The sequence below is a fragment of the Falco cherrug genome, chromosome 3 (assembly GCF_023634085.1).
Source record: "Falco cherrug isolate bFalChe1 chromosome 3, bFalChe1.pri, whole genome shotgun sequence".
NCBI lineage: Eukaryota > Metazoa > Chordata > Aves > Falconiformes > Falconidae > Falco > Falco cherrug.
The window spans coordinates 52,466,689-52,486,500 of record NC_073699.1 but is presented as its reverse complement, the minus strand read 5'-3'; the positions used below and the strand labels follow the sequence as shown (position 1 = coordinate 52,486,500).

General features: G+C 37.4%; 1 protein-coding gene and 1 long non-coding RNA gene across 5 annotated transcripts in view; both read right to left on the bottom strand.

Moving 5' to 3' along the window:
- The window catches only part of NOL4 (nucleolar protein 4), a 201,388-nt gene that overhangs the window by 66,670 nt on the left and 114,906 nt on the right, over positions 1 to 19,812 (bottom strand). For all 4 annotated transcript variants that reach the window (XM_055705990.1, XM_055705992.1, XM_055705991.1 and 1 more), the window contains exon 6: positions 18,706 to 18,989. In XM_055705990.1, the coding sequence (XP_055561965.1) occupies positions 18,706 to 18,989 (284 nt within the window). The remainder of the gene's footprint in view (positions 1 to 18,705; positions 18,990 to 19,812) is intronic.
- Positions 7,656 to 12,967, bottom strand: LOC114015939 (uncharacterized). Its single transcript, XR_003560129.2, has 3 exons — positions 9,972 to 12,967; positions 9,595 to 9,748; positions 7,656 to 9,486 (listed from the first exon to the last, which is right to left on the bottom strand). It is a non-coding gene; the product is annotated as an uncharacterized LOC114015939 (long non-coding RNA).

The window sequence follows — 19,812 nt, the reverse complement described above, 5'->3', positions numbered from 1 at the left end:
CAGTCTGACATAAAATCTCTAAATAACACTACATCTAAATGCATTTTTATGGGAAGTCATACTTAAGACCTAACAAATATGTTGCAAATTCTTGCTCTAGGTAGAATGAATTTCAAAGTGGTGTGTGGGAGGTATCCATAAGAGAATGATCCCATATTTATTAGCCACTTCCATAGCACTTTGAGCATGCAGTATTATTTTTCTGGGTATATGTACAAGTATGAATATGTTCTATGGTATTATGATGTAGTTCACAACACTGAATAAGGTAGGGATATATTTATTTATTTATTTAATATATTTTAACCTCACAGCTTAACTGAAGGCAAGAAATATAAAGTAATGGTCATAGAAAATCTGTTGAAGGCATGAAATAGCTTTCATGAAAATCATTTGGTAAGATGATGTTCTTAAAAAGATTCAACTTTCCAAGTAGCTACTTTTATTTAACAAACCTGTGAGAGGTTAACTAATGTATGAAGCAACGTATTTGTGCACAGCCACGTTCCTTTTAAAGCACTGCCCTCCAAGGCCCTGCTCTTAAGATGTTATGTGTGACAGACATCGAATAGCTTTTAATTGCTAATACATTCTGCACATTATGTTTAATCAAGGTTCCACGTGAGTTTTAGGACAATCCTAGCTTTCTTTAAAACCACAAACACCCAAATTTATAAGCTGAGAGCAAAAATTTCTACCATTTATCATTCAGCCTTTCAAAAGTCAGGGAAAAAGATAGACAACTACTCTCCTTTACAGTGTTATCAGTGTGAGAAAACTACAGAAGAGCTTACAACCTTTTTGCCAGACAACTCCCTTTTAATTACCTCAGACTTGTTGCATTGCAAAGGAATTCCCTGCAAGCCATCCCTCAGACAAACTCCAGAGGGAGGATGAATGAAGCTAGTTTTTCTTCAGCCTTCCTCTTCATGATGATTTGCCAAATATGGGATTACAAAAAATACCACTACAGTCTGGCAGGTCTACTCTCACCTTGCAAGGAAGATGGCTCAAAATCATCCAGTTGCAAGACTCTAAAGACCCAGAGAAGCTCCTGTTTCAAACCTTCACTACTCTACTCCAAAGGTTTCTCGTTGAAAACTAACCACAAGGAATTATTTCCTTTACCACCACTCCCAAAGCATTTTCTAATATTCATGCTAGTACCTTAAATAAGCAAATAATCCTTATTTATCATCTTGTTAAAATTAAGACACAAATACAGTGTAAGTACACACACACCATGGAAGGTGTTGAAGTGTTGGAAAACTCTTCTCAAGAGGAATTACTATATCACTTAGTTTTGCTTTGTGGACTACACTTACTATTTCCAAGGCCAGTATTTCAGTAGCTGTTTTATAAAAAGCTTTGAAATAAATCTGAAGCCTATTTATCTTCTCCTTTTTTCTGTCCTTTGTGTGCAAATAAATCAGCCTCCAACCTGGCACTTCTTGAGTAATGTTTCTACAACATATTTTTTTAATGATTTTTTGATCCTAAAAAAACCCAGCACTGGTCAGTCCTAATGACCACAGGTTTGGTACATCTCTGAAAATCTACAGGTGACAGGCAGATCATAGGACCAGATTAAGGCTTTGCTGCCTTATGCTTTACAGAGCTCAGGTTTCACAGGCTTTAAATAACCGGAGCTATGGAAACACTCTTTATGCCTTAACTTTGCACACCAAAAATGGTTTACCTTCGTTACTGTTTCACTTGATCTGATCACTGAAAACTGCATTGCCCTCAATTAACTAATTCAAGGTAAGAACATGTGGGGTGTTTTTTTCTGGAAGGATGAAAAGCTTTAGGGTAGGATTAGTGAAGCCCATTAATTTTTGAAATTAAGTGCTGTCCTTTTGCTTTCCCGTATCTTGGATTCTACAGTTCCACCAAAGACAGAATTAAACTTCTCTATTTTATAAGATAGCTGGCTGTAGCCTGAACACAGCCCATGGAAATTTGCCCTTGCAGAGTTAATACAAGTCCTGCTATTTGAAGTTGGAACGGACCTTGAAGCTAACATTTCATATTTTATCACTGCCACTTTAAACCCTCTTACATTAATCCATACCCTCATCAGGACCTTGAGTGCACCGTCGGGCCTTATTTTTTCTGGCCACATCTCCTGGCTAACTCCATCTCTGTGCTCCTTTCCAGGAGTCCCACTGAAGCCGAGCTATGCCTTGGGCAGGAGGGACCACTGGTGTCCCAGGCTGCTCCAGGTTTGCTGCACAAAGTGCTGCACAAAGTGCACTTAGTGCACTTTCTGCACTAAGATGGGACATGTCCACCCCTCTTGCTTGTCTGCTAGTCATTGGGTTTTCAGTGGGACCTGCTACTGCCAGCAGCCCTACCCTGCAGGCTATGGAGTGCTGTGGGGCTATGTCTGCATCAGAAAGGCCACTGCCTTGGGTCATGGCCACCTTCAGCTCCCTGATTGCCTTCCCTTATGGAGAAGCCTTGATCTTGCTGGTCTCTGACAATGCTGATGATGAAATATGCCCTAAGTACTGACATGCCATTTCAGAAATAGTTCCCTTCAATGCCCTGCTGCTAGTCTTGCTTTTGAACTGCTGCACATAAGATCATTTCCTTCCTTGTTCTCTACTTAGAAAAACTTCTGGAACAGCTTCTTTAAAAGTACCATATAAAAGCATTGTTGCATCCAATCTAGTCCCATATTCAACAAAACCTACAGCAAATCTACTCTGTGCAAATGCTACTAATTTCATATTGCATGCTATTTGCTAAATTAAGCATTCATAACGTTATACTGGTTTATCCACATTTTCAGAATTTTTTGTCCTTTTGATTCTTTATTACAGCTAAAGGAATGACCTGAAATGTGTGCTGCCAAGATCAGGTAAGGAATATCTTTTCTTGCCAATCTCACCACTTGGTCTTGTCAATAATTTTTCTTTCTGAGCCTTTTTTGTTGAACTGAACAATGGCAAGAAAAGGGCACTGAACTAAGGCCACGTAACATAAAACTCAAGACTGTGAACCGGGTTTTGAATGGCCAGTTCTTCTGACTCCTCTGTTGGTTTTTGCCTTTATAGATTGTAGCAGAGGCAACAGCAGAAACTTAGGCTTCTGGCAGAAGTGTAAGAAGAGATATTGAGTCATGAGATCACCTGCTGGGATAATCCTGTATGAAGAGGAGATCACCATACAGAGTGGATCCACTTCTAGATTATTCTCCTAATCAGTAATTATGTAGCAGATGACAACACAGCTGAGTTGGATTAACTTGTAAGGCTGATTGAGAAAGAGATCCCAACACAGGAGACAGGAAGTAATAATACAAAAAGTCACTTATGTCAATTTGGACAAACAGGGAGATGAAGTGAGGGCCTCAAATGGCTGCATGGCAGTGGAAATTTCATGTCCTGGTGATTTCAAAGAAGAAGGAAGGAAGAGGGACGCTACTGCACACCCAGCCTCTGACCTGCAGCAGGACTTTGCAAAGCACTGCAAGAGATGGAGCACTTGCAGAGGTTCGGCTTTGCCCTCAGCTCTGTATATTCCTTGCTACTAAAAGTAAAAAAGCTCTTAATTTTAAAATCTTTTTGTTTTCTATGTTACATGTTTCAGTTAACACTAGCCCAAAAACCAGTGAATAGTAAACATAGTGTCCAATTGCTGTAACACCAATAAGTGGTGTGCGTAAGCTACCGTGAGATCTGTTGGTGTCAACATTAGTTATGTGGCTTTGGTGGCTAAAGCCTAGAAGTTTTAGAAAATGGGCTGCTGGAAGAAGAATCTTTAATTTCACACTGTCAAAAGCAGTTGCCAGAAACAGATGGGAAGTACGTAGGCCTATTAAGCAGGACAAAAATTTAGCAATCAGGAGACTACTCAGCCAAGCAAGCTATATATACCAGCGTTGTGAATCAAGGACTGAAGGGCAGAAGTAATATTTGAGGAAGCCAAAAAACTTGTTTGATACAGGTGTGCAGATGCACATGCACACTCGTATTTTGTACATGAATTGAAAACCTAGATTTAAAGTCCAGTGCCTCAGTCATTTGAACTATTATTCTTGACATCTTTTCATAACTAAGCAGAAAAAAAATCACATTGCTATACAGCTTCAGACAATTATTCTGACACTTCTACAGTCTCAACATCCTGCAGTTCTCTCAGTTTTGGCTACATACTCATTACTTAGTTCAATCAATGGTCCTATCAGCAAATTAATGGCTGTATCCATTCCAACTCTGCAAGGCCAGGGCCACGTTCTGAGACATGTTTAAAGAAGTTCAGAGGCCAAATGTTGGTCTCCTATCCTCAGGAATATATAAAAGCCTACATATCAATGTAAGTGGAAATACCCGCACCAAGTCTGAACTTACTTGACTGTTAAAAAAGGAGCCTATACAATGTGCAAGACAGTCTGAAAGAGAACCAGATGACTAGGTGAAAGGCAAGCGAGCCCCATTGCTATTTTAGGATGCAGTAGGAGCACTGTACAGTGCTGGCAAATATGCCACAAGGCCAGTGCGAGAGATACATCCTTCCAGAGAGGTGTATGCTGGGCACACATTACCCTAAAGTCCTACACAGGTACCAAATGCCCAACTCTGTGCAACTGAATCCCATTCTGTTACCTAAAACCAGGATGAGCTGCCACAGCTGCTGACTTCTGTATTATGCAAATACATTATACAGTGAAGCTACGTGACTAACGTTAAGGAAAGCATTTAACTTTAAGGCAACTAAGTTTATTCTCATAAGCATTATCAATGTAGTCCATAGGATCTCTTGTGTATACATATATATGTCTTCATGATGAAAGCTGGATAGATTTATCAAGACAATCAATGAAAATGTCATCCTCATGGTTCCAGCAAAGCACAAATTAAAACAAATGTTTTTTTAAAACTGCTTTGAACTTTAGCTATGCTAATAAAACCAGAGGAAACTTCCCAATGGCTATTCAGTTGAAGTTGACTCTGCCCCTCTACCCTAACTGAACAGTAGTGTCTGGAGATAAAGATTAGTACTGTGATTAATGTTCAGGTATAGCACAGAGGAAACAAATGACTTCTCCAGCTTTCCTACCAATTGCGTGGCTTTGGGAAAGTCAATTAATTATGTCATGCCTGTATTTGCTAATCAATAGACAGTGATGGAATATCCTTGTCTCATGGGACCGATTCAACATTAATCTGATCTATTTTTATTGATGCTTTCAGAATCCCAAACTTGCTATGTAAATCCAAATAATTAACATATAGGGACCTCTGGCAATTAATATATTGGCAAAGGTATAAATAACTCAGTCACATTATGTGAAGTTATTATGCACAGAGTTATCTTACTAGAAACAGGATATCCTAAAACTTAAATTAACTCTATGAATTATAGACATTAAATGACAAATGTGAAAAGTAACACTGCAGCATCACATACAGTTGAAGGACATAACTATCAACTAGGAAAAGATAATAAAGGGTGGAGCAAAAGTTTTGAAGATCCTGCCACTACTGACACTGCCTACCTCACATGGGTAGAATAGTTCAAGTAGAGATTACTGTTTCACAGCTGAACAGTAGATTCACGCAGCCCAAATTAATTTTTTTTAATGTGCTATATACATTGCCCTAGATAAAAGTTCTTGGTACTGTAAACTTCATTATAATGTGAGCATTAAATATGAAAAAAATCCCAAAATCTAAAAATAGAAATGAAGAAACAGATTAAAAGCAAAGCAGCATGCTCCCTGCTAATTTCTTATTAAAAAAAAATAATTTAAAAAAGGAAGATAAGTAATCTCAACAAAGTTTAGACATAGTCTTAAAAACTACTTACCTCTTGATCCTAAATTGGCATAGTGAGTGCAGTAAAAATAAAGATCCTGTCCTGGGTTTTATACCCCAAACCAGATGCATTGAGGGCTAAATAATAAAGACTATGAAATATAGATGTCCAGATTTTTCAAAAGCTTGTGCCAGGGAACTGGCAGTCTGAGAGGCTAAAAGCCTTTTTGGCTCTTTAAGCACTCAAGACACTTCTACAAATTCATAGATGTTAAGCACAGAAGAGAATGCCATCACTGCAGATCATCACCTGGTAACTTGAACAGGAGGGAACAGTCGTCACTGTTTTCCTAAATATACATAATTGTGCCAAATAACTTGCAGATTAATTAGAACAAATACTTATAAAAGAGTAACTACCTTATGTATAATTTTTTATGTAATAATTAACTACTTTCATATAAATAATTGGTTACAATCATTGTAAAAATATTTTATCTCAATTCCAACCTAACTTTAAAAAAATAAAGCAACTTCCATGTGCTGACTCTTTCAATAACTTTCTCTTCTACAATAAACCACAATCTATTAATCGGTAAGATCCAGTGAAATCTGTGATGAAGTCACCATTGTTTTATCTCTAACAAGGTAATTCCCTCTTCATGTAGCAAGTTTTTCAGCTTGTTGGTGTTCTGTCACTTATTCAAATCCACTATGGCTTCCAATATCTTTTTTTCAGTATTACATAAACTTGCATACTATGTTTTTCCTGAAGGCAAGGTGAACACTTTAATTTCATGATTACGTACAGAGGTGTATTTTAAAAAGCACCTAATGAACCACACAGAAGCATCAACCTTGTGAGACAGTCATCTTTAAGATGCAACTGACACAACAATCATATTCCAAAAGATGTCTGTATCTCATTCCTCCATCTCCCAGCTGAGCCAAGAGGGTATGAGGTAGCACACGTGCCCTAGATTCATCTGATTTCCACTAAACAAACCTATTACCTCTAAGCAACACACTGGGGGACACAGGAACTTTTAAAACCTTTATTTTAGTCATTCAATACAGTTTTTGATACAGGTCCAGTCCCACGGGGTTCTACCTGCAAAAGATTTTTTAAGAGCATATGACTAACTGTACAAAGTGAGACAAAGATACATGCATTGAGAAGGGAGGGGGCAAAAAAGCCTTATATATCACTAATTCAGTAAAAAAAGGCCCAAAGAATAGTCACGTGTCTTTTTGACAGCTGATATAGAGCTTATAGCATAATGTTGAGGACCAAGGACAGACCATACTAGGGCCATTTGTGGTAAACCCTAAGAAAATCAACTCACCTTTCCCTGTTTTGCATGCAGATTCTTTTATCCATCCTGAGATCCAGCCCAGGAGCTCAATGGCAGAAGGTAAAGGGCAGAAATTCTGAATAGTTCTGCAAGGGATCTTCCTGATGGAGTCAGACAATTCCCAAATGCCATGGGAAACACAAGAGGAGGAAACAAATTACCTCATGACCTCTACCCAAATATAAAATGAAGTTAGAAGCAACATTCAAGAAATCATCCTGATTTTAACTACAATGCACATAAAAGACAATCACACACTTTTGTCTACCGGAGCACCTGAACACAAAGTTTAGGTGTGTGTCATTGCAGGTACCTCAACAAGAAGAGATGAGATCTTCTTAAGTTCCAGATTCACCTGTATGATTCCATCAATTTGAGGTCATGACCACTGTTCTCATCAGAGAAGTGGGGGAAAAAAATAAATATATCTATAAATAGATACATATATTTATATATATAAAAGAGAGTGTGTGTGTATATGTATGTATGTATATGAAGAGAACAGCATCTATCATTTCTATCATTACCCATCAGATCTGGGGGGTAGCTCATGGCATAATCATGATGAGAAGAATGAAGAAAGCACAGATTGAATAGTTGTGAAAGGACACTGAGAATGACAGTCTGTGACCAAAGCAGCTGATGAGAAGAAGCATCTATATGGGAAATACTCAGTTGTACCATGCCAAGATCTGAGCAACAGCTGCAATACTTCATAGAAACACTGTGAGTGTCAAGCTGCAGCAGCTTAGTAAAAACTCTACAGATGCGTATGGAATCCATTCAGTATTAAAATGTGTCATGATATGCCATGCTTACTTGAGTGGAATGAAAACCTACACCAGTTACAGACCCTTACCTCTGGCTACATATTTTCAGACTTGCTCATATGTTCATACGCTTTCATCAGTGCCCCATGAAGAGTAAATGTTGGCTGTTTACACAGCTCTCAAATACCAGTTTCCAGGAACTTTTCCTGATTGCACAAGAATACTGTTCTGTAATACTTTTAACAGTCAGTGGCTTATTTGTTATCCTACATTTTGCAAAATCACTTGATTGCTTTCTTTTGACTGCGTTTAGTAAACATAATGCACATTTCACAGCTTTCAATGCTTACCTACCTCACCACCTTGCCACATAACTAATGTGGATGCTGCTTTTTTAATTGTTTCTTTGAAGTATTCAAAACCAGTCACTGTTAAGAGATGAAATATAAGGCAGGAAGTTTTGATGGAACATATGGCAGACAAAACCTCAAGCAGACTGATAGGGATTATTGGAGGTTGTTCTTTTTTACTCCCTATTCTGCGGGCAATAAGATACTGCTAAAGAGCATCTGGGAAATCCACCTAGCAAATCCCTTGTTGTTGCAGGATCTAGGACATCAGCAATGATTCCAGTACCTCACTTTTTTCCTGTGGCGTATTACAGCTGCACCATTGTTCTTTCCTATAAGGGTGAAGGTTATTAATCAGAACTTCATGGATGTTGTGATGTTTAGTGAGCTGAACTGTTGCAGATCCTCTTGGAGTAAATGTCTATTACTAAGGTTGCCAATTCCAGAGGACTGGACTCAGTAATTCAGGTGATTCCTTACAGTCCTCTTTTCTGGTAATTGATATTACTATCTACGTCTATTTTCTTTCTAAAAATAAAATTTCAGATAGGTCTTCCTAGGAGTCTTTGGAAGCAAATGGAGGAGAACAGAGGAGAATTAACACAAAAAGCTGAAGCAGCAAAAGGAGGGTTAAAAGACTAGCAACAAAAAGAAACATGAAAGAGAAAAAAATAGTGAAATAGTTGAAAAGTTGAATTTTACTTCTTCCTTCATTCATTAAAAAAATGACCTATTCAGTTCTTTCACATCACCTTGCAAATCCAGTTATGTGAATAAGTAAGTATCCAAAAAAAGCATTCCGTGTTCTAGTGTACCTAATTATTCTCAGCAATTGCTGTAGAGGGAAAATGGAGAGCACACAAAAGCACAGTTTGAAAGTGTATCAAGTATTCAGCAAGACATTTGACGAGTGGCATTCAATCAACAAAAAACAAGATTAGCTTGTGAGATGTCTGTAAGACAACTAATAAAAATTATATTTATTTTAAAGCCTCAGCAATATGTTGTTATAAAAGTCATTAAAGAAAAAAAAAATCTTTGACTTCTTTCCGCCCTTTCTTCAGCAGGTGACTTGGTGTATAGAAAATAATTCAATACCAGAAGAAAAAATAGGGCTAACATTTTGGGATTATCAACTTCTTGAATAACAATATATTTTTGGAGGAGTCTAACATTTGTAGAAAGTGGCCAATTATCAAGCCGTTCATCACAGGTTAGTTGAGGATCAGCTCTTCAACCTCTGCATCTGAAAAATAAAAAAATGACAGTTCATTAGCTGTAAATAATATTAAGACTAAACATAAATGTAGTAGGTAGCAATTGTTGCTGCCCCATTATATCTCGCTCAATTTACCATCAAATAGTATTTAATCTTCTAAGAGCAATATTTGCTCTCAGTCTTTTTTCTAGCTGGTAGAGGAGCTGCGTATGTGATAACAGAAGGAGAAGAAAAAGCTGCAGTGAACCATTTGACCTGGTAGGACTTCAACACAAATTCAATTTCCTTCCTAAGACAAAAAAACAACAAACAAAAGACAAAAGCAAGAGTTAGGGATTGAAGGATATTCATTGTAACAAGGCCCAGCCTTCCAAGTATCTGTCAGGAACAAACCCTGGTTGAAGTCAACAGCAATTTGCCTGAAAGGTACAGAGTTGGGTTCCTGGGCTGTTGAGTTACAAAAAGTTCTTGGCTGTAAACAGGGAGGGAAGTAGTAATTTCGTACACCTTACCTCACTGATCGCAGATGCACTTGATAGCTTTCTCTCTTGTCTGAACAGATGTCCAGCCACTAAAATCAAGTTGGACAAAGTCCTGCATCCCCTCTGGGTACAACTGCTTCTGTTTCAGTTTGAGGGACCAATGACTCCAAAGGTGAGTGTAAATGAAGATAGACAGCTGGATCTGTGAGTAATACACATGCAATCTGGAATCAACAGCACCACTGTCTGATACTTGACCAATGTGCACTTGTTCCTTTAAAAAAAAAAACTTCTGAGAAAATTTATGAAAGGTCGCATTAAAAGTTATTCTTTTCCATGCCAGTTCTACATTAGCTGGGATTTCATACGCATTTGGAGCCAGACTGTATTCTCCATTACAGATATGTAAATCTAGGGTAGCATCATCAACTTCAGTTTAATTGACCTGGATTTCCATCATTGTAATGCATGCCCTGCAGGAAACCAATTTCATTTTCAAGAGCTTTCACTGAACATGAAAACCTGCTACTAAATATACTTCCAATGGGAAGAATTAAACATAGAATTGATGTTGTCATAGACAAAGGACTTTGATGAATGTGACTGTGAGAGAATGCTAAAGCATTCATATCTTTAGACAAACACTGCACTGATTTTTTCATGCACCTGTAGTTTTCTCTCTTCATAACACCATTCTATTTTGCTATTTATTATGGGTAACTCCCAAAATCAGAAGATTCAAGTCTGGACAAAACCAGTGCTTTATAAATTCAACTTCTTTTTCAAGGAAAAGGCTTATTAAACCATTATTAAAATAACATAATTTTTTTGGTACCAAAAAGGTACTCAGTGGTGTATAACAATTCCCCTATCAAAGAGCAGCAAAAAAGAAGACAGACCTTTTTTTCTTCATAGAACTATACTTCTTTCTCCAAACAACAAATAAACTGACTTTTGAAGCTGTAAAATTGTGATTTTCTCAGCTTTCTCCCTTTCTAAAAGTGGGGGAAAGTAAAGCCAAGGTGATTGATAAAAATGGTAGAGGAAAATATAACGGACTTAGTCTTTACAATGACACCAACCTATAAAACCCCTGTGTATGAAGTAGGCGTTAATAGGGAAAAAGAAAACAGGCTAGTTTGTCTTACTTGTGTAGGTGAGTGGGTAGGGAAAAATGAGATGACAAAACTCCTTGCATACACTGTTTTCTGTCCTTTCGTTAATATTTTCCATGCATAGGAGAAGAGAAGGGGCCTATCTCCCTCTATTGTAGTGTATCTATCTCCCAAGGAGGTGTGAAAAACACTGGCATGTCTACTACCTTTGCACAAACCTGAGTACAGCAGAGAAAGAAAAAGGTGCATACTTCAACAGAACATTTGAGCCTGCCTTCACACACCAACAAAGTGAGGTGCAAGCCAAAAGATGTTGTAGCCTTGTATTACCCACCATGATGGCAGCGGGGGTGGATTTCAACTTCAGTTCACTTCTATCATTTTCACTTTTGAATCTCAGTACAAACTGTTTCCAAGGACTTAGTGAAAAGCAGCAATGCTGGAATCTATAGGATAACAATTAAGGCACAGCTGTAAGAAGTCACCATCTTCTCCTTGGTGTTGTGGTTGGAATGGTGGAAGCAAGCTGGGATACCTGTGGAGCTGCAGGCTTTAGTCTGTGCTGATGTCTTGCTGCTCCACAGGGTGTATGTCATGCACTATCTTTGCATTCTGCCCCATTCTTACGTTGGTGTTTACTCAAACGCTAGTACACCACTAACTTTTGTAATGTCCTGCCTATACTTTTCACCACACTTTGCTTCCCTCCTCATATGTTATTCATTACAGTAGCAAACAGAATTTCACGCTAAGCCTCTTCCTAGTCTTAACAATTAAGACATAAAATAAGGCTGTCAAACATCTGGACTGCAGACACTTAAGATATTTTCATTAACAAAACAGCAGTCCGTAAAATACGGCATTGCTTTGACACTTTCTGTCCTGCTATGGAAATGAAATAAAATATAACAATTAAAACAAAACAAAACAAAAATCCAGTTTCCTTTTATGCCATACGTAGGTAGCAAGATCCAACTTGAAGTAAGAGAGATGAGTGAGAAGTTCTGCAGAGAGGATGAGTTGGAGTCAAAAACTCCTTTCTGAAAGGCTTAACTAGCTCCTAATTCAGTTTCATTATCAGTAACTTGGGCACTTGGCACCATAAACTAGAATGGCAAAAAGGCATTTTCTTTGAACCAAAAAAAACCCGGTATGCAGAGTTTACTAGTATCCTCAAAAGAGGAGGACACACTTCTATCTTACCCTTTTTAGCCTTCCTTCCTGCTTAGAGCTAAGGTAATCATATCATGTAAGAACCATATGACAATGTGCTCCAATTCAGCTGAAACCTGTCTGTGCCATTTGAATATAAATAATGAACGATGATGAAAGAAAAAAAGAAATGATAAATGTTTTCATTATGAAGTGAAAAAAAAGAAAAGAATGTCTCCAACACTGTTCTTCAACGTGCCAAATTCCCACAATCTGTATTTTACCTCTTGCTTCAAGTAGATGCACTCCTATTTCACAGTCCTTTAAGAATTTTTTTAACACATTTCTTACTAAGTGGCTCAATAAGCTACTACTGCTCTATATAAAAGCTCACTGTAACTCCTGAGGACCCCACTTCTACATGCTATATGCTATATGCTCCCTCATATACTGACCATTTCTCCAAGCGAACTTGCACTAAAAATATAGGCAAAGGGGAACTAGACAGTGACTTCACGCGCCGCAGAGACACGGTGTCAGATGTGATGATGTTCCCTGGATATTAGGAATGACCTTTCATATTTTCCTAAGATACAATCATATCTTTAAAAATGAGAGAGAGAGAAAGGAACATATTGAAACTCTACCTTACTCCTCAGAGTTCATGTCTGTCTGTGGCTAAATTCATGTGTACTTTCGGAAAACAGCTGGATTGACGATGCATCAGCAAGTTACAACAGACTAATCAGTATATTTGTATATTCAGGCCAGGTTGATTGGACAGTTGTGCCTGGCTTCCTTCTGTAATGATGAGCTTTGGCAAAGGAGATGTTACGAGATTCTACAGCTGGACTAACCACTGAAGATGACCAAAGTTTTAACTAGGGCATCATGCAGAATGTTAAATGACTCTTCACCCAGGATCTCACATCCCCTTTCAGATCCCATGCAATGTTACCGTCTTTAAATACCTTCTTAGAGCAGGACCTGTCTTATAAGTGGACAACCTTCCAGCCTAACCTGCTGTAGTGTAAATGCATCCATTACAGCACCAGTTTGAAGTTGCAATAGTTGGGAATACATGGCCCCTGGCACTGGCCCATGATGGTAAGACTGGTCTTTACATCAGGCTGAAGAAAAAAGCTTGAGAAACACTTTAAACGTCCAACATTAAAGGAGTGACAGAAAGATCTTCCTTTTAGAAACTACATGACAGCTCGGCCTTGCTGTGAACCACTGTAACTATAATGACATGAACATTAGAATGCAGTAGTATAATTAAAGGTCATTGTATGCAGCAATAATTATTTACTGTTCTCTTCTTTAAAACTTTGCTTTTCTTTTCAGACTTAGAGAAATATTAATTATCTTGTGCATTTCTCCATGAAGCCAATTAGACACTCGGCTAAACATAACGCATATTAACTTAGCCTACCATACATACAGAGGGCCTGGAGGTGTCCAGCTTTTCTATCAGAAATTTTGTCTGGTAAAAAGAAAAAAGACATTAATCAACTGCCTGCACTTAGTAGATATCTGGACAAAATGGACACATGGTATGTGTCCTCCTTATTACCTTACTTTAATATATCTCCCAGGCGTTCATGATCAGTAGTATGTGTTTCTGTCTGGGAAATCCCAAACAGAAGTTTTGCATATTAGGAACATCCTTTGCAATAGAGACATAATGAACTATTTATTGATCCAGGTAAGATACATGGCATGATATAAGTACAGCTGGTTAGCTCAAAACCTGTTTTCCCATACTGTATCACAATAACCTTGTTATGCAAATGCAGAAGAGACATCATTTCAAAGGAGTGGGCTTGCTGTATTTCATGAAATGATGTAGAAAAGATAAAGAGATAAAGCCATATAATGAGATTTTAAAAATAAAATATATGGTCTAGGAAAAAGCAATAACACAAGAATCACAAATCAAAAATCTCAGTGCTACAGAGACTTCACTGTGGTCATACAGAAACCTAGCAGTCTCACACGTAAGTATATAATAATCTAAAATAATCTATATGTGCACTTAACTATTTGAATTCATAGAATTGCATTTGCAGAGCATTTACACATTAGTTTTATAACTCTTTTGTCGTACAAAGAACCAGACCTGTTAAGGTAAATTTATGTATATATTTGTGCAGCTATCCAAAATTTCACTGACTTCAGTTTAGCCCTGAATGGTTGTAGAAAGTTCTGCTGCCGTGAACATCTCCATCTTATTGAAGGATGAGCTCCCTAATATCAGCTTAATAAAATCATATATATAAAGTATATACATACACATATACATATATACATACATACTTACATATATGTATATACCAAATTTTTCATTGCATGACATTTTTCCAGTGAATGGTAACACAATTTAGACCAGATTTTAAGGTTATGTTACAATTTGGCAACTCCATTTGGCATGTGGTCTTTTTACACAGAGGTTACCACACATACTCACTGCCTGAAACCGAGGATTCAAAGAGGAAAGTTACATTGTCCACTGAAACATCACACCTGTTTAAAGAGTGTTATCAACATCAGTTTTAAAAGTCATATTCTGAAGTGACTGAACAGAGTATTCTTTAAATAGTATACCCTAATAGTTGGAAAATTAAAATTTGTTCACAGGGTTATCTGATCTCCAGTCTTACATCAGAGTCTCTTCTGACAAGAAGACTTGATTTGTTATTCCCAAAAAACTACATTTCTTACAAATCACTAATGATTTCCTCTGTGTACATTAGAGAGACCTGATTTTAGGGAAATGTTAGGTAACCCTCTTTGGACATCCAAGACTCTTTCATAGACTGAAGCCACCATCTAGCAAGCCTTCCATATACCATAAGCATATAATTGCTTCAAATAGGTACTGACAAGATGAATATTCTAAATATTGAACTTCCACAAAGAAATAACCATTTAAAAAACCAAAACATTTGTCTATTAGCTGTCAGATTTGCAAAGAAAATATGATGGGAAAACTACAGCTTTTATCTCAACTGCTTCTTCTGATCATGTTTCTGCAGTATGTACAAAACTATCAATCAGAACTGTATTGTCAAACAGTGGAGCCCACCTCTACACATGCGAATGAAGTATTGTTCTTGTAAACAGTGTTGTACAGGCAAATACTTATAGTTTAACAAAACTGCTTGTTTCCAGAAAAAAATAAGCTCCCTTAAAAAAATTGTGATTTGGTCAGGAGGTATAATATGTTGATAATTTTCAACAAAAAAAAGTAGTCTTTTGTCTTTTTGTGGCTAGATTCAGCTCTGATATGTTATCTTTAGACCTAGTGACAGGTCAGAACAGATACAAGTTGACCAGATAAACTGTGGCTGCAAATTTAATAAAACATACATGATGCAGTATCCAAAAAGGAGATTCAGACGCAGCAGATAGGGAATATGTCAGCCAACAGATCTTCCCGGCTCCAGCCCTCTGACTCTGGATTTCACAGAGTCCTTGCCATCTCGAGCAAGTAACATCATCTGCAGGCTGAACGGGCTGTGGTAGAAGCTGGAGGAAGTATGATGTATTACTTCCTGCAATGTTAGCCCAATAATTAAAATATATTTCCCCTGCATTTAGAAACCAGGTATTTTCTTCGCTAGCTTCTTGCATAACTTTTCTCAATTCTTTGCCACATAAAGGTACTGTAAGAATACTACATTATAAGAAATGGCATATCAATTTGATATTTGGTGAATGCTGCAGATTATTTTTCTCATGAAACATGATTAGAGGTTACACTGAACACATTTGCTTACCCATCACTACCAATATTGCCATTATTCAGGTCTAATCATGCCTGATAACTGTATAACTGTGAATGGCTTGGTGGTTAGATGCTGCGAAAGCACTGGGAGAATTCCTAGATGACTTCAAAAAACAACCCATACACTTGTTGTATTCTGAGTAAAAAGGATATGTGAGATGTGGTTCCTAGTAAACTATAGTACTCTATTAACCTTACTTGTCCTTTATTTTGTTTCCTTTATGGCAGAGAATTGGAGTCCTGGCTAGTTCCTTGTGATACGGTATGCACGTGGGCAAGGGTGAGTACTGCACACAACTAGGAGTTTGATCTTCTGCATTGTTCAAAATTAATCGGCTCAGTAACGGCCAGAACACTCTTCTGGAAGGGCCCAGTAACCTGAATCACCATGGGAAGGCAAGAGGATCTCCTTGATCAGGTTTAGGGCTTGTAAAACATTATCTGACTCTTTAGCATGTAAGATACCACTTAAGGTAAAGCAGTAGTAATGATTTATATGAGTGTATATATATGCATATGAAACACTGAGATGCTGTACAGTCCCATTCTATTCTAATACACTGATGTTTTTTGTTCCTTCTAAAAATACTCTGTAACTTTTTTTAAATGTAAAAAGTAAGAGTAGAATTAATCTGTAAAATATGAAATTGGCCACAAAAACGTTATTTTACTCTACACTCAGCTTAAAAACCTTGTGACAATTTTTTGTCTCAGTAGTGTGTTCTTCCTGAAATCTGCACTCCATATTTAATAATCTTTACTGTATACCTAATAAATCATATACTTAAATGAACTGTAAACATCAAAATGAGTTTCACTAGTACAAAAAAGGGAGACAAATCTGCATATTGTTTGCAGTATAGAGTGGGTAGGATGACAGTGAGTGATGAAAGAATGTATCGATGTGGGGGATGATTCAGGCCTCTTAAAATTTGTAGAATAACAATAAGATGGCTTTGACTGTCATCTCAGTTCATTACAAACAGATTTTTAACACTTTTTGATACTTTTTTTTTTTTTTTTGCATCTGAGTTGGAACTGGTTAAAATTAGAAATGTAACACCAGACTAATGTTCTTGTCCTAGCTATAAATGAGTTCCACAGTAAAACTGTTCCATTTCTTCACCAAGCTTATTCCTGATTTGCAAGAGTAATGGCAGTAACTGAAGTGTACCTTAGGCAAAAGAGCCTGTGTGTCTATCAATATTTGGGTGACTGGCTTATAAAAGGTTCACTGGAACAATGTGCCCTGAAGCAAATGAAGATACCATTTCGTATTAGAGAGTTTGCGACTCACTGTGCAACAAAGTACTGAGTGAATCCAGCACTGCAATATGCGTGCACTCAGAGACTAGAGATCTTCAGAACATTTTCAATGAAACGAAAGTTTGTCAAAACAAAAATATTCAATGCAGATAAACAGTTTTTCATAAAGATTTTATGGAGAAGGTTTTGGGATACATGACTTGCTAAACTGGAACGGCCAAAAAAGACTAGCGATCTCCCATTTGGTCTTGAGAGCTTTCTTCTACCCACCAAAACCAGATACATGAGTTAAAATAAATTTCAAGGGGTTTTTGTTGGTTTTTTTTACTCCACAGGCAATGAAGACGGGAGTTAAAACTTTAACATCAATAAATGCTGTTCTCTAGACATCAGTCATGTACAATCCCTTTCTGGATATACCTAGAAAAAGCGATTTTCCCTATCACTCCTATTGCAAAGCTGTGCAAAAAATGTGGCCATTCAAAACATATCTATGTTGTCAGGTAATTTTGTGGTGGGCTACTGAAAGCTGGTGACTAGCATTAATAGTACTTGGATCCAGTACTCACATCCTATTATTGCTGCTGTAAAAGTGGCAGTCCGGTTGGGAGTTATCAGATAAAAACCAGGAACTTGTCACCAATAAGATAAATGGCTAAATTCTATGATAAAGGACATTTCTTCACCCTCCCTACAGTATTCCCTCAACACCCTCCTAGAAAGTTAGTATACCTGATCTATAGGATCCATCTTCATATACAATATAGCCACCCTTGCTTCTCCTTACCCACATGATGGAAACCACAGAGAAAAGCCCTCAGGGGATTACAGATTTACAGCTTCTTAAAGCAAACTTGTCATTTTTAATTCAGGTTAGGTGCCTGCATAACACAAACAATCAGGAAGGAAGCAAACCAGCTCCTTTCAGATGCTGAGAATTCACATGTAGTAATCGGCTTGGGCATACACACTTGGCATTCATACAGATTCATTCTACAGATATGTAATACATGTAACGAGATGGTCATCTATAAATATACATAGATATATGTATCTCAGTATGTATACATATATATGTATCACATTATATACATATTTAAATATACTTATTTTTTTTCAAATGGGTAACGTAGACAGTTCTCAATAAATGGGCTGATAAAATTCATGCCTGATGGAGAACTGCACTGTTTTTTTTCAGTGTGTCAGCACAATATATACGCCTATATATATGTATTCACCCATGTACATCCACATACACTTAATGTACGTATGCATCGTATATGTATAACAGAGCATACAAATCTATGTATAGCATTTGAGTAATGATGTGACAAACATTAGGCACATTGCATTAAGGGGAATAACCTTCGGTTTGGCCTCATAAATCTTTTCCTTTTCTAAGCTACACACTTCATATCTGGAGCATGTGGAAGCATCTTACCTTGCTTCCATTTTCTCTTGCCTCCCGTTCCATCTTGAGATCAGATATTAGGAGAGTCTTGTATTTGTTCTTTCCATTACTGCTGTGATCATCTAGTCTGTATTCTGAAGTCAGCTGAGCAGAGAGGGGACTGTCACTCAGGTTCAGAGGCTGCTCATCCTGCTCCAGATTTGTTTTGCCATTACTGTTGGTTTCTGCCATCTCCCTGCAGTGTGTTCCCCCTGAAGCATTGGAACTGTGTCCCACGGTCTCATTGCCATTAAAACTCTCTGCGGCTGAATCATCTATTAAAAAATATATATTTTCAGTCACATGCCACATCATCATCTCTGTCCAGTTCAAACATAATTTATACCTTCAAAATGTTTTCAAAATAGAATGAAAATTGTTTATATTACTAGCACCAGTACATTTCTGCAAAATGTGCACACACACTCCTCCATGTTTTCAAGTAAAAACTTTATGTAAATCCATAAAATATTACTAAGTTAAGGGAAATTATCTGGGCTGACACCTTAGTGTCACTGTGTACACAAAAGATAAGTATCACAAAGGATTTTTAGGGACAAAGTGACAAAGTCTGCCTTAATCCATCTGCCTGTCCATATGTCTATGTATCTATTTAGATTCTTGTACCATACTCGTTATTGCAGTATTGCATATTTCTGAAATCAACAGAGATGCACATGGTACTGAGAGAGAATCTACTTCTCAGGTTTTAAGGGTGCAGAGCAGCATATGTCATATCCATAAACACCCTCTTGCACAGATACGATGTAAATACATCTGATGTATTCACTGCTGGCAGTAGAGATTATACTGGAAAAGCTGACTCCAAAAAGAAAGATCCTCTCTTCATTTTGTTCGGGTGCTCAATCCCTTTGCTCATTCATTGTGTGTCATACTGTATTTAGAAATACTGTTCAATAAAGGATTAAATCATCAACCTGAAAGTTACACCTGAAAACTCTGGATGTGTTGCTGCTACCCCTAAGATTTTACAGCTGAAATGTATGATTAATCTGTGTCTTCACATGCTTATGGGCTTGTGTATACTGTGTTTGTCAGCACTGGAAATTGCAACCTGTGCTACTACTCAGTCCTTTA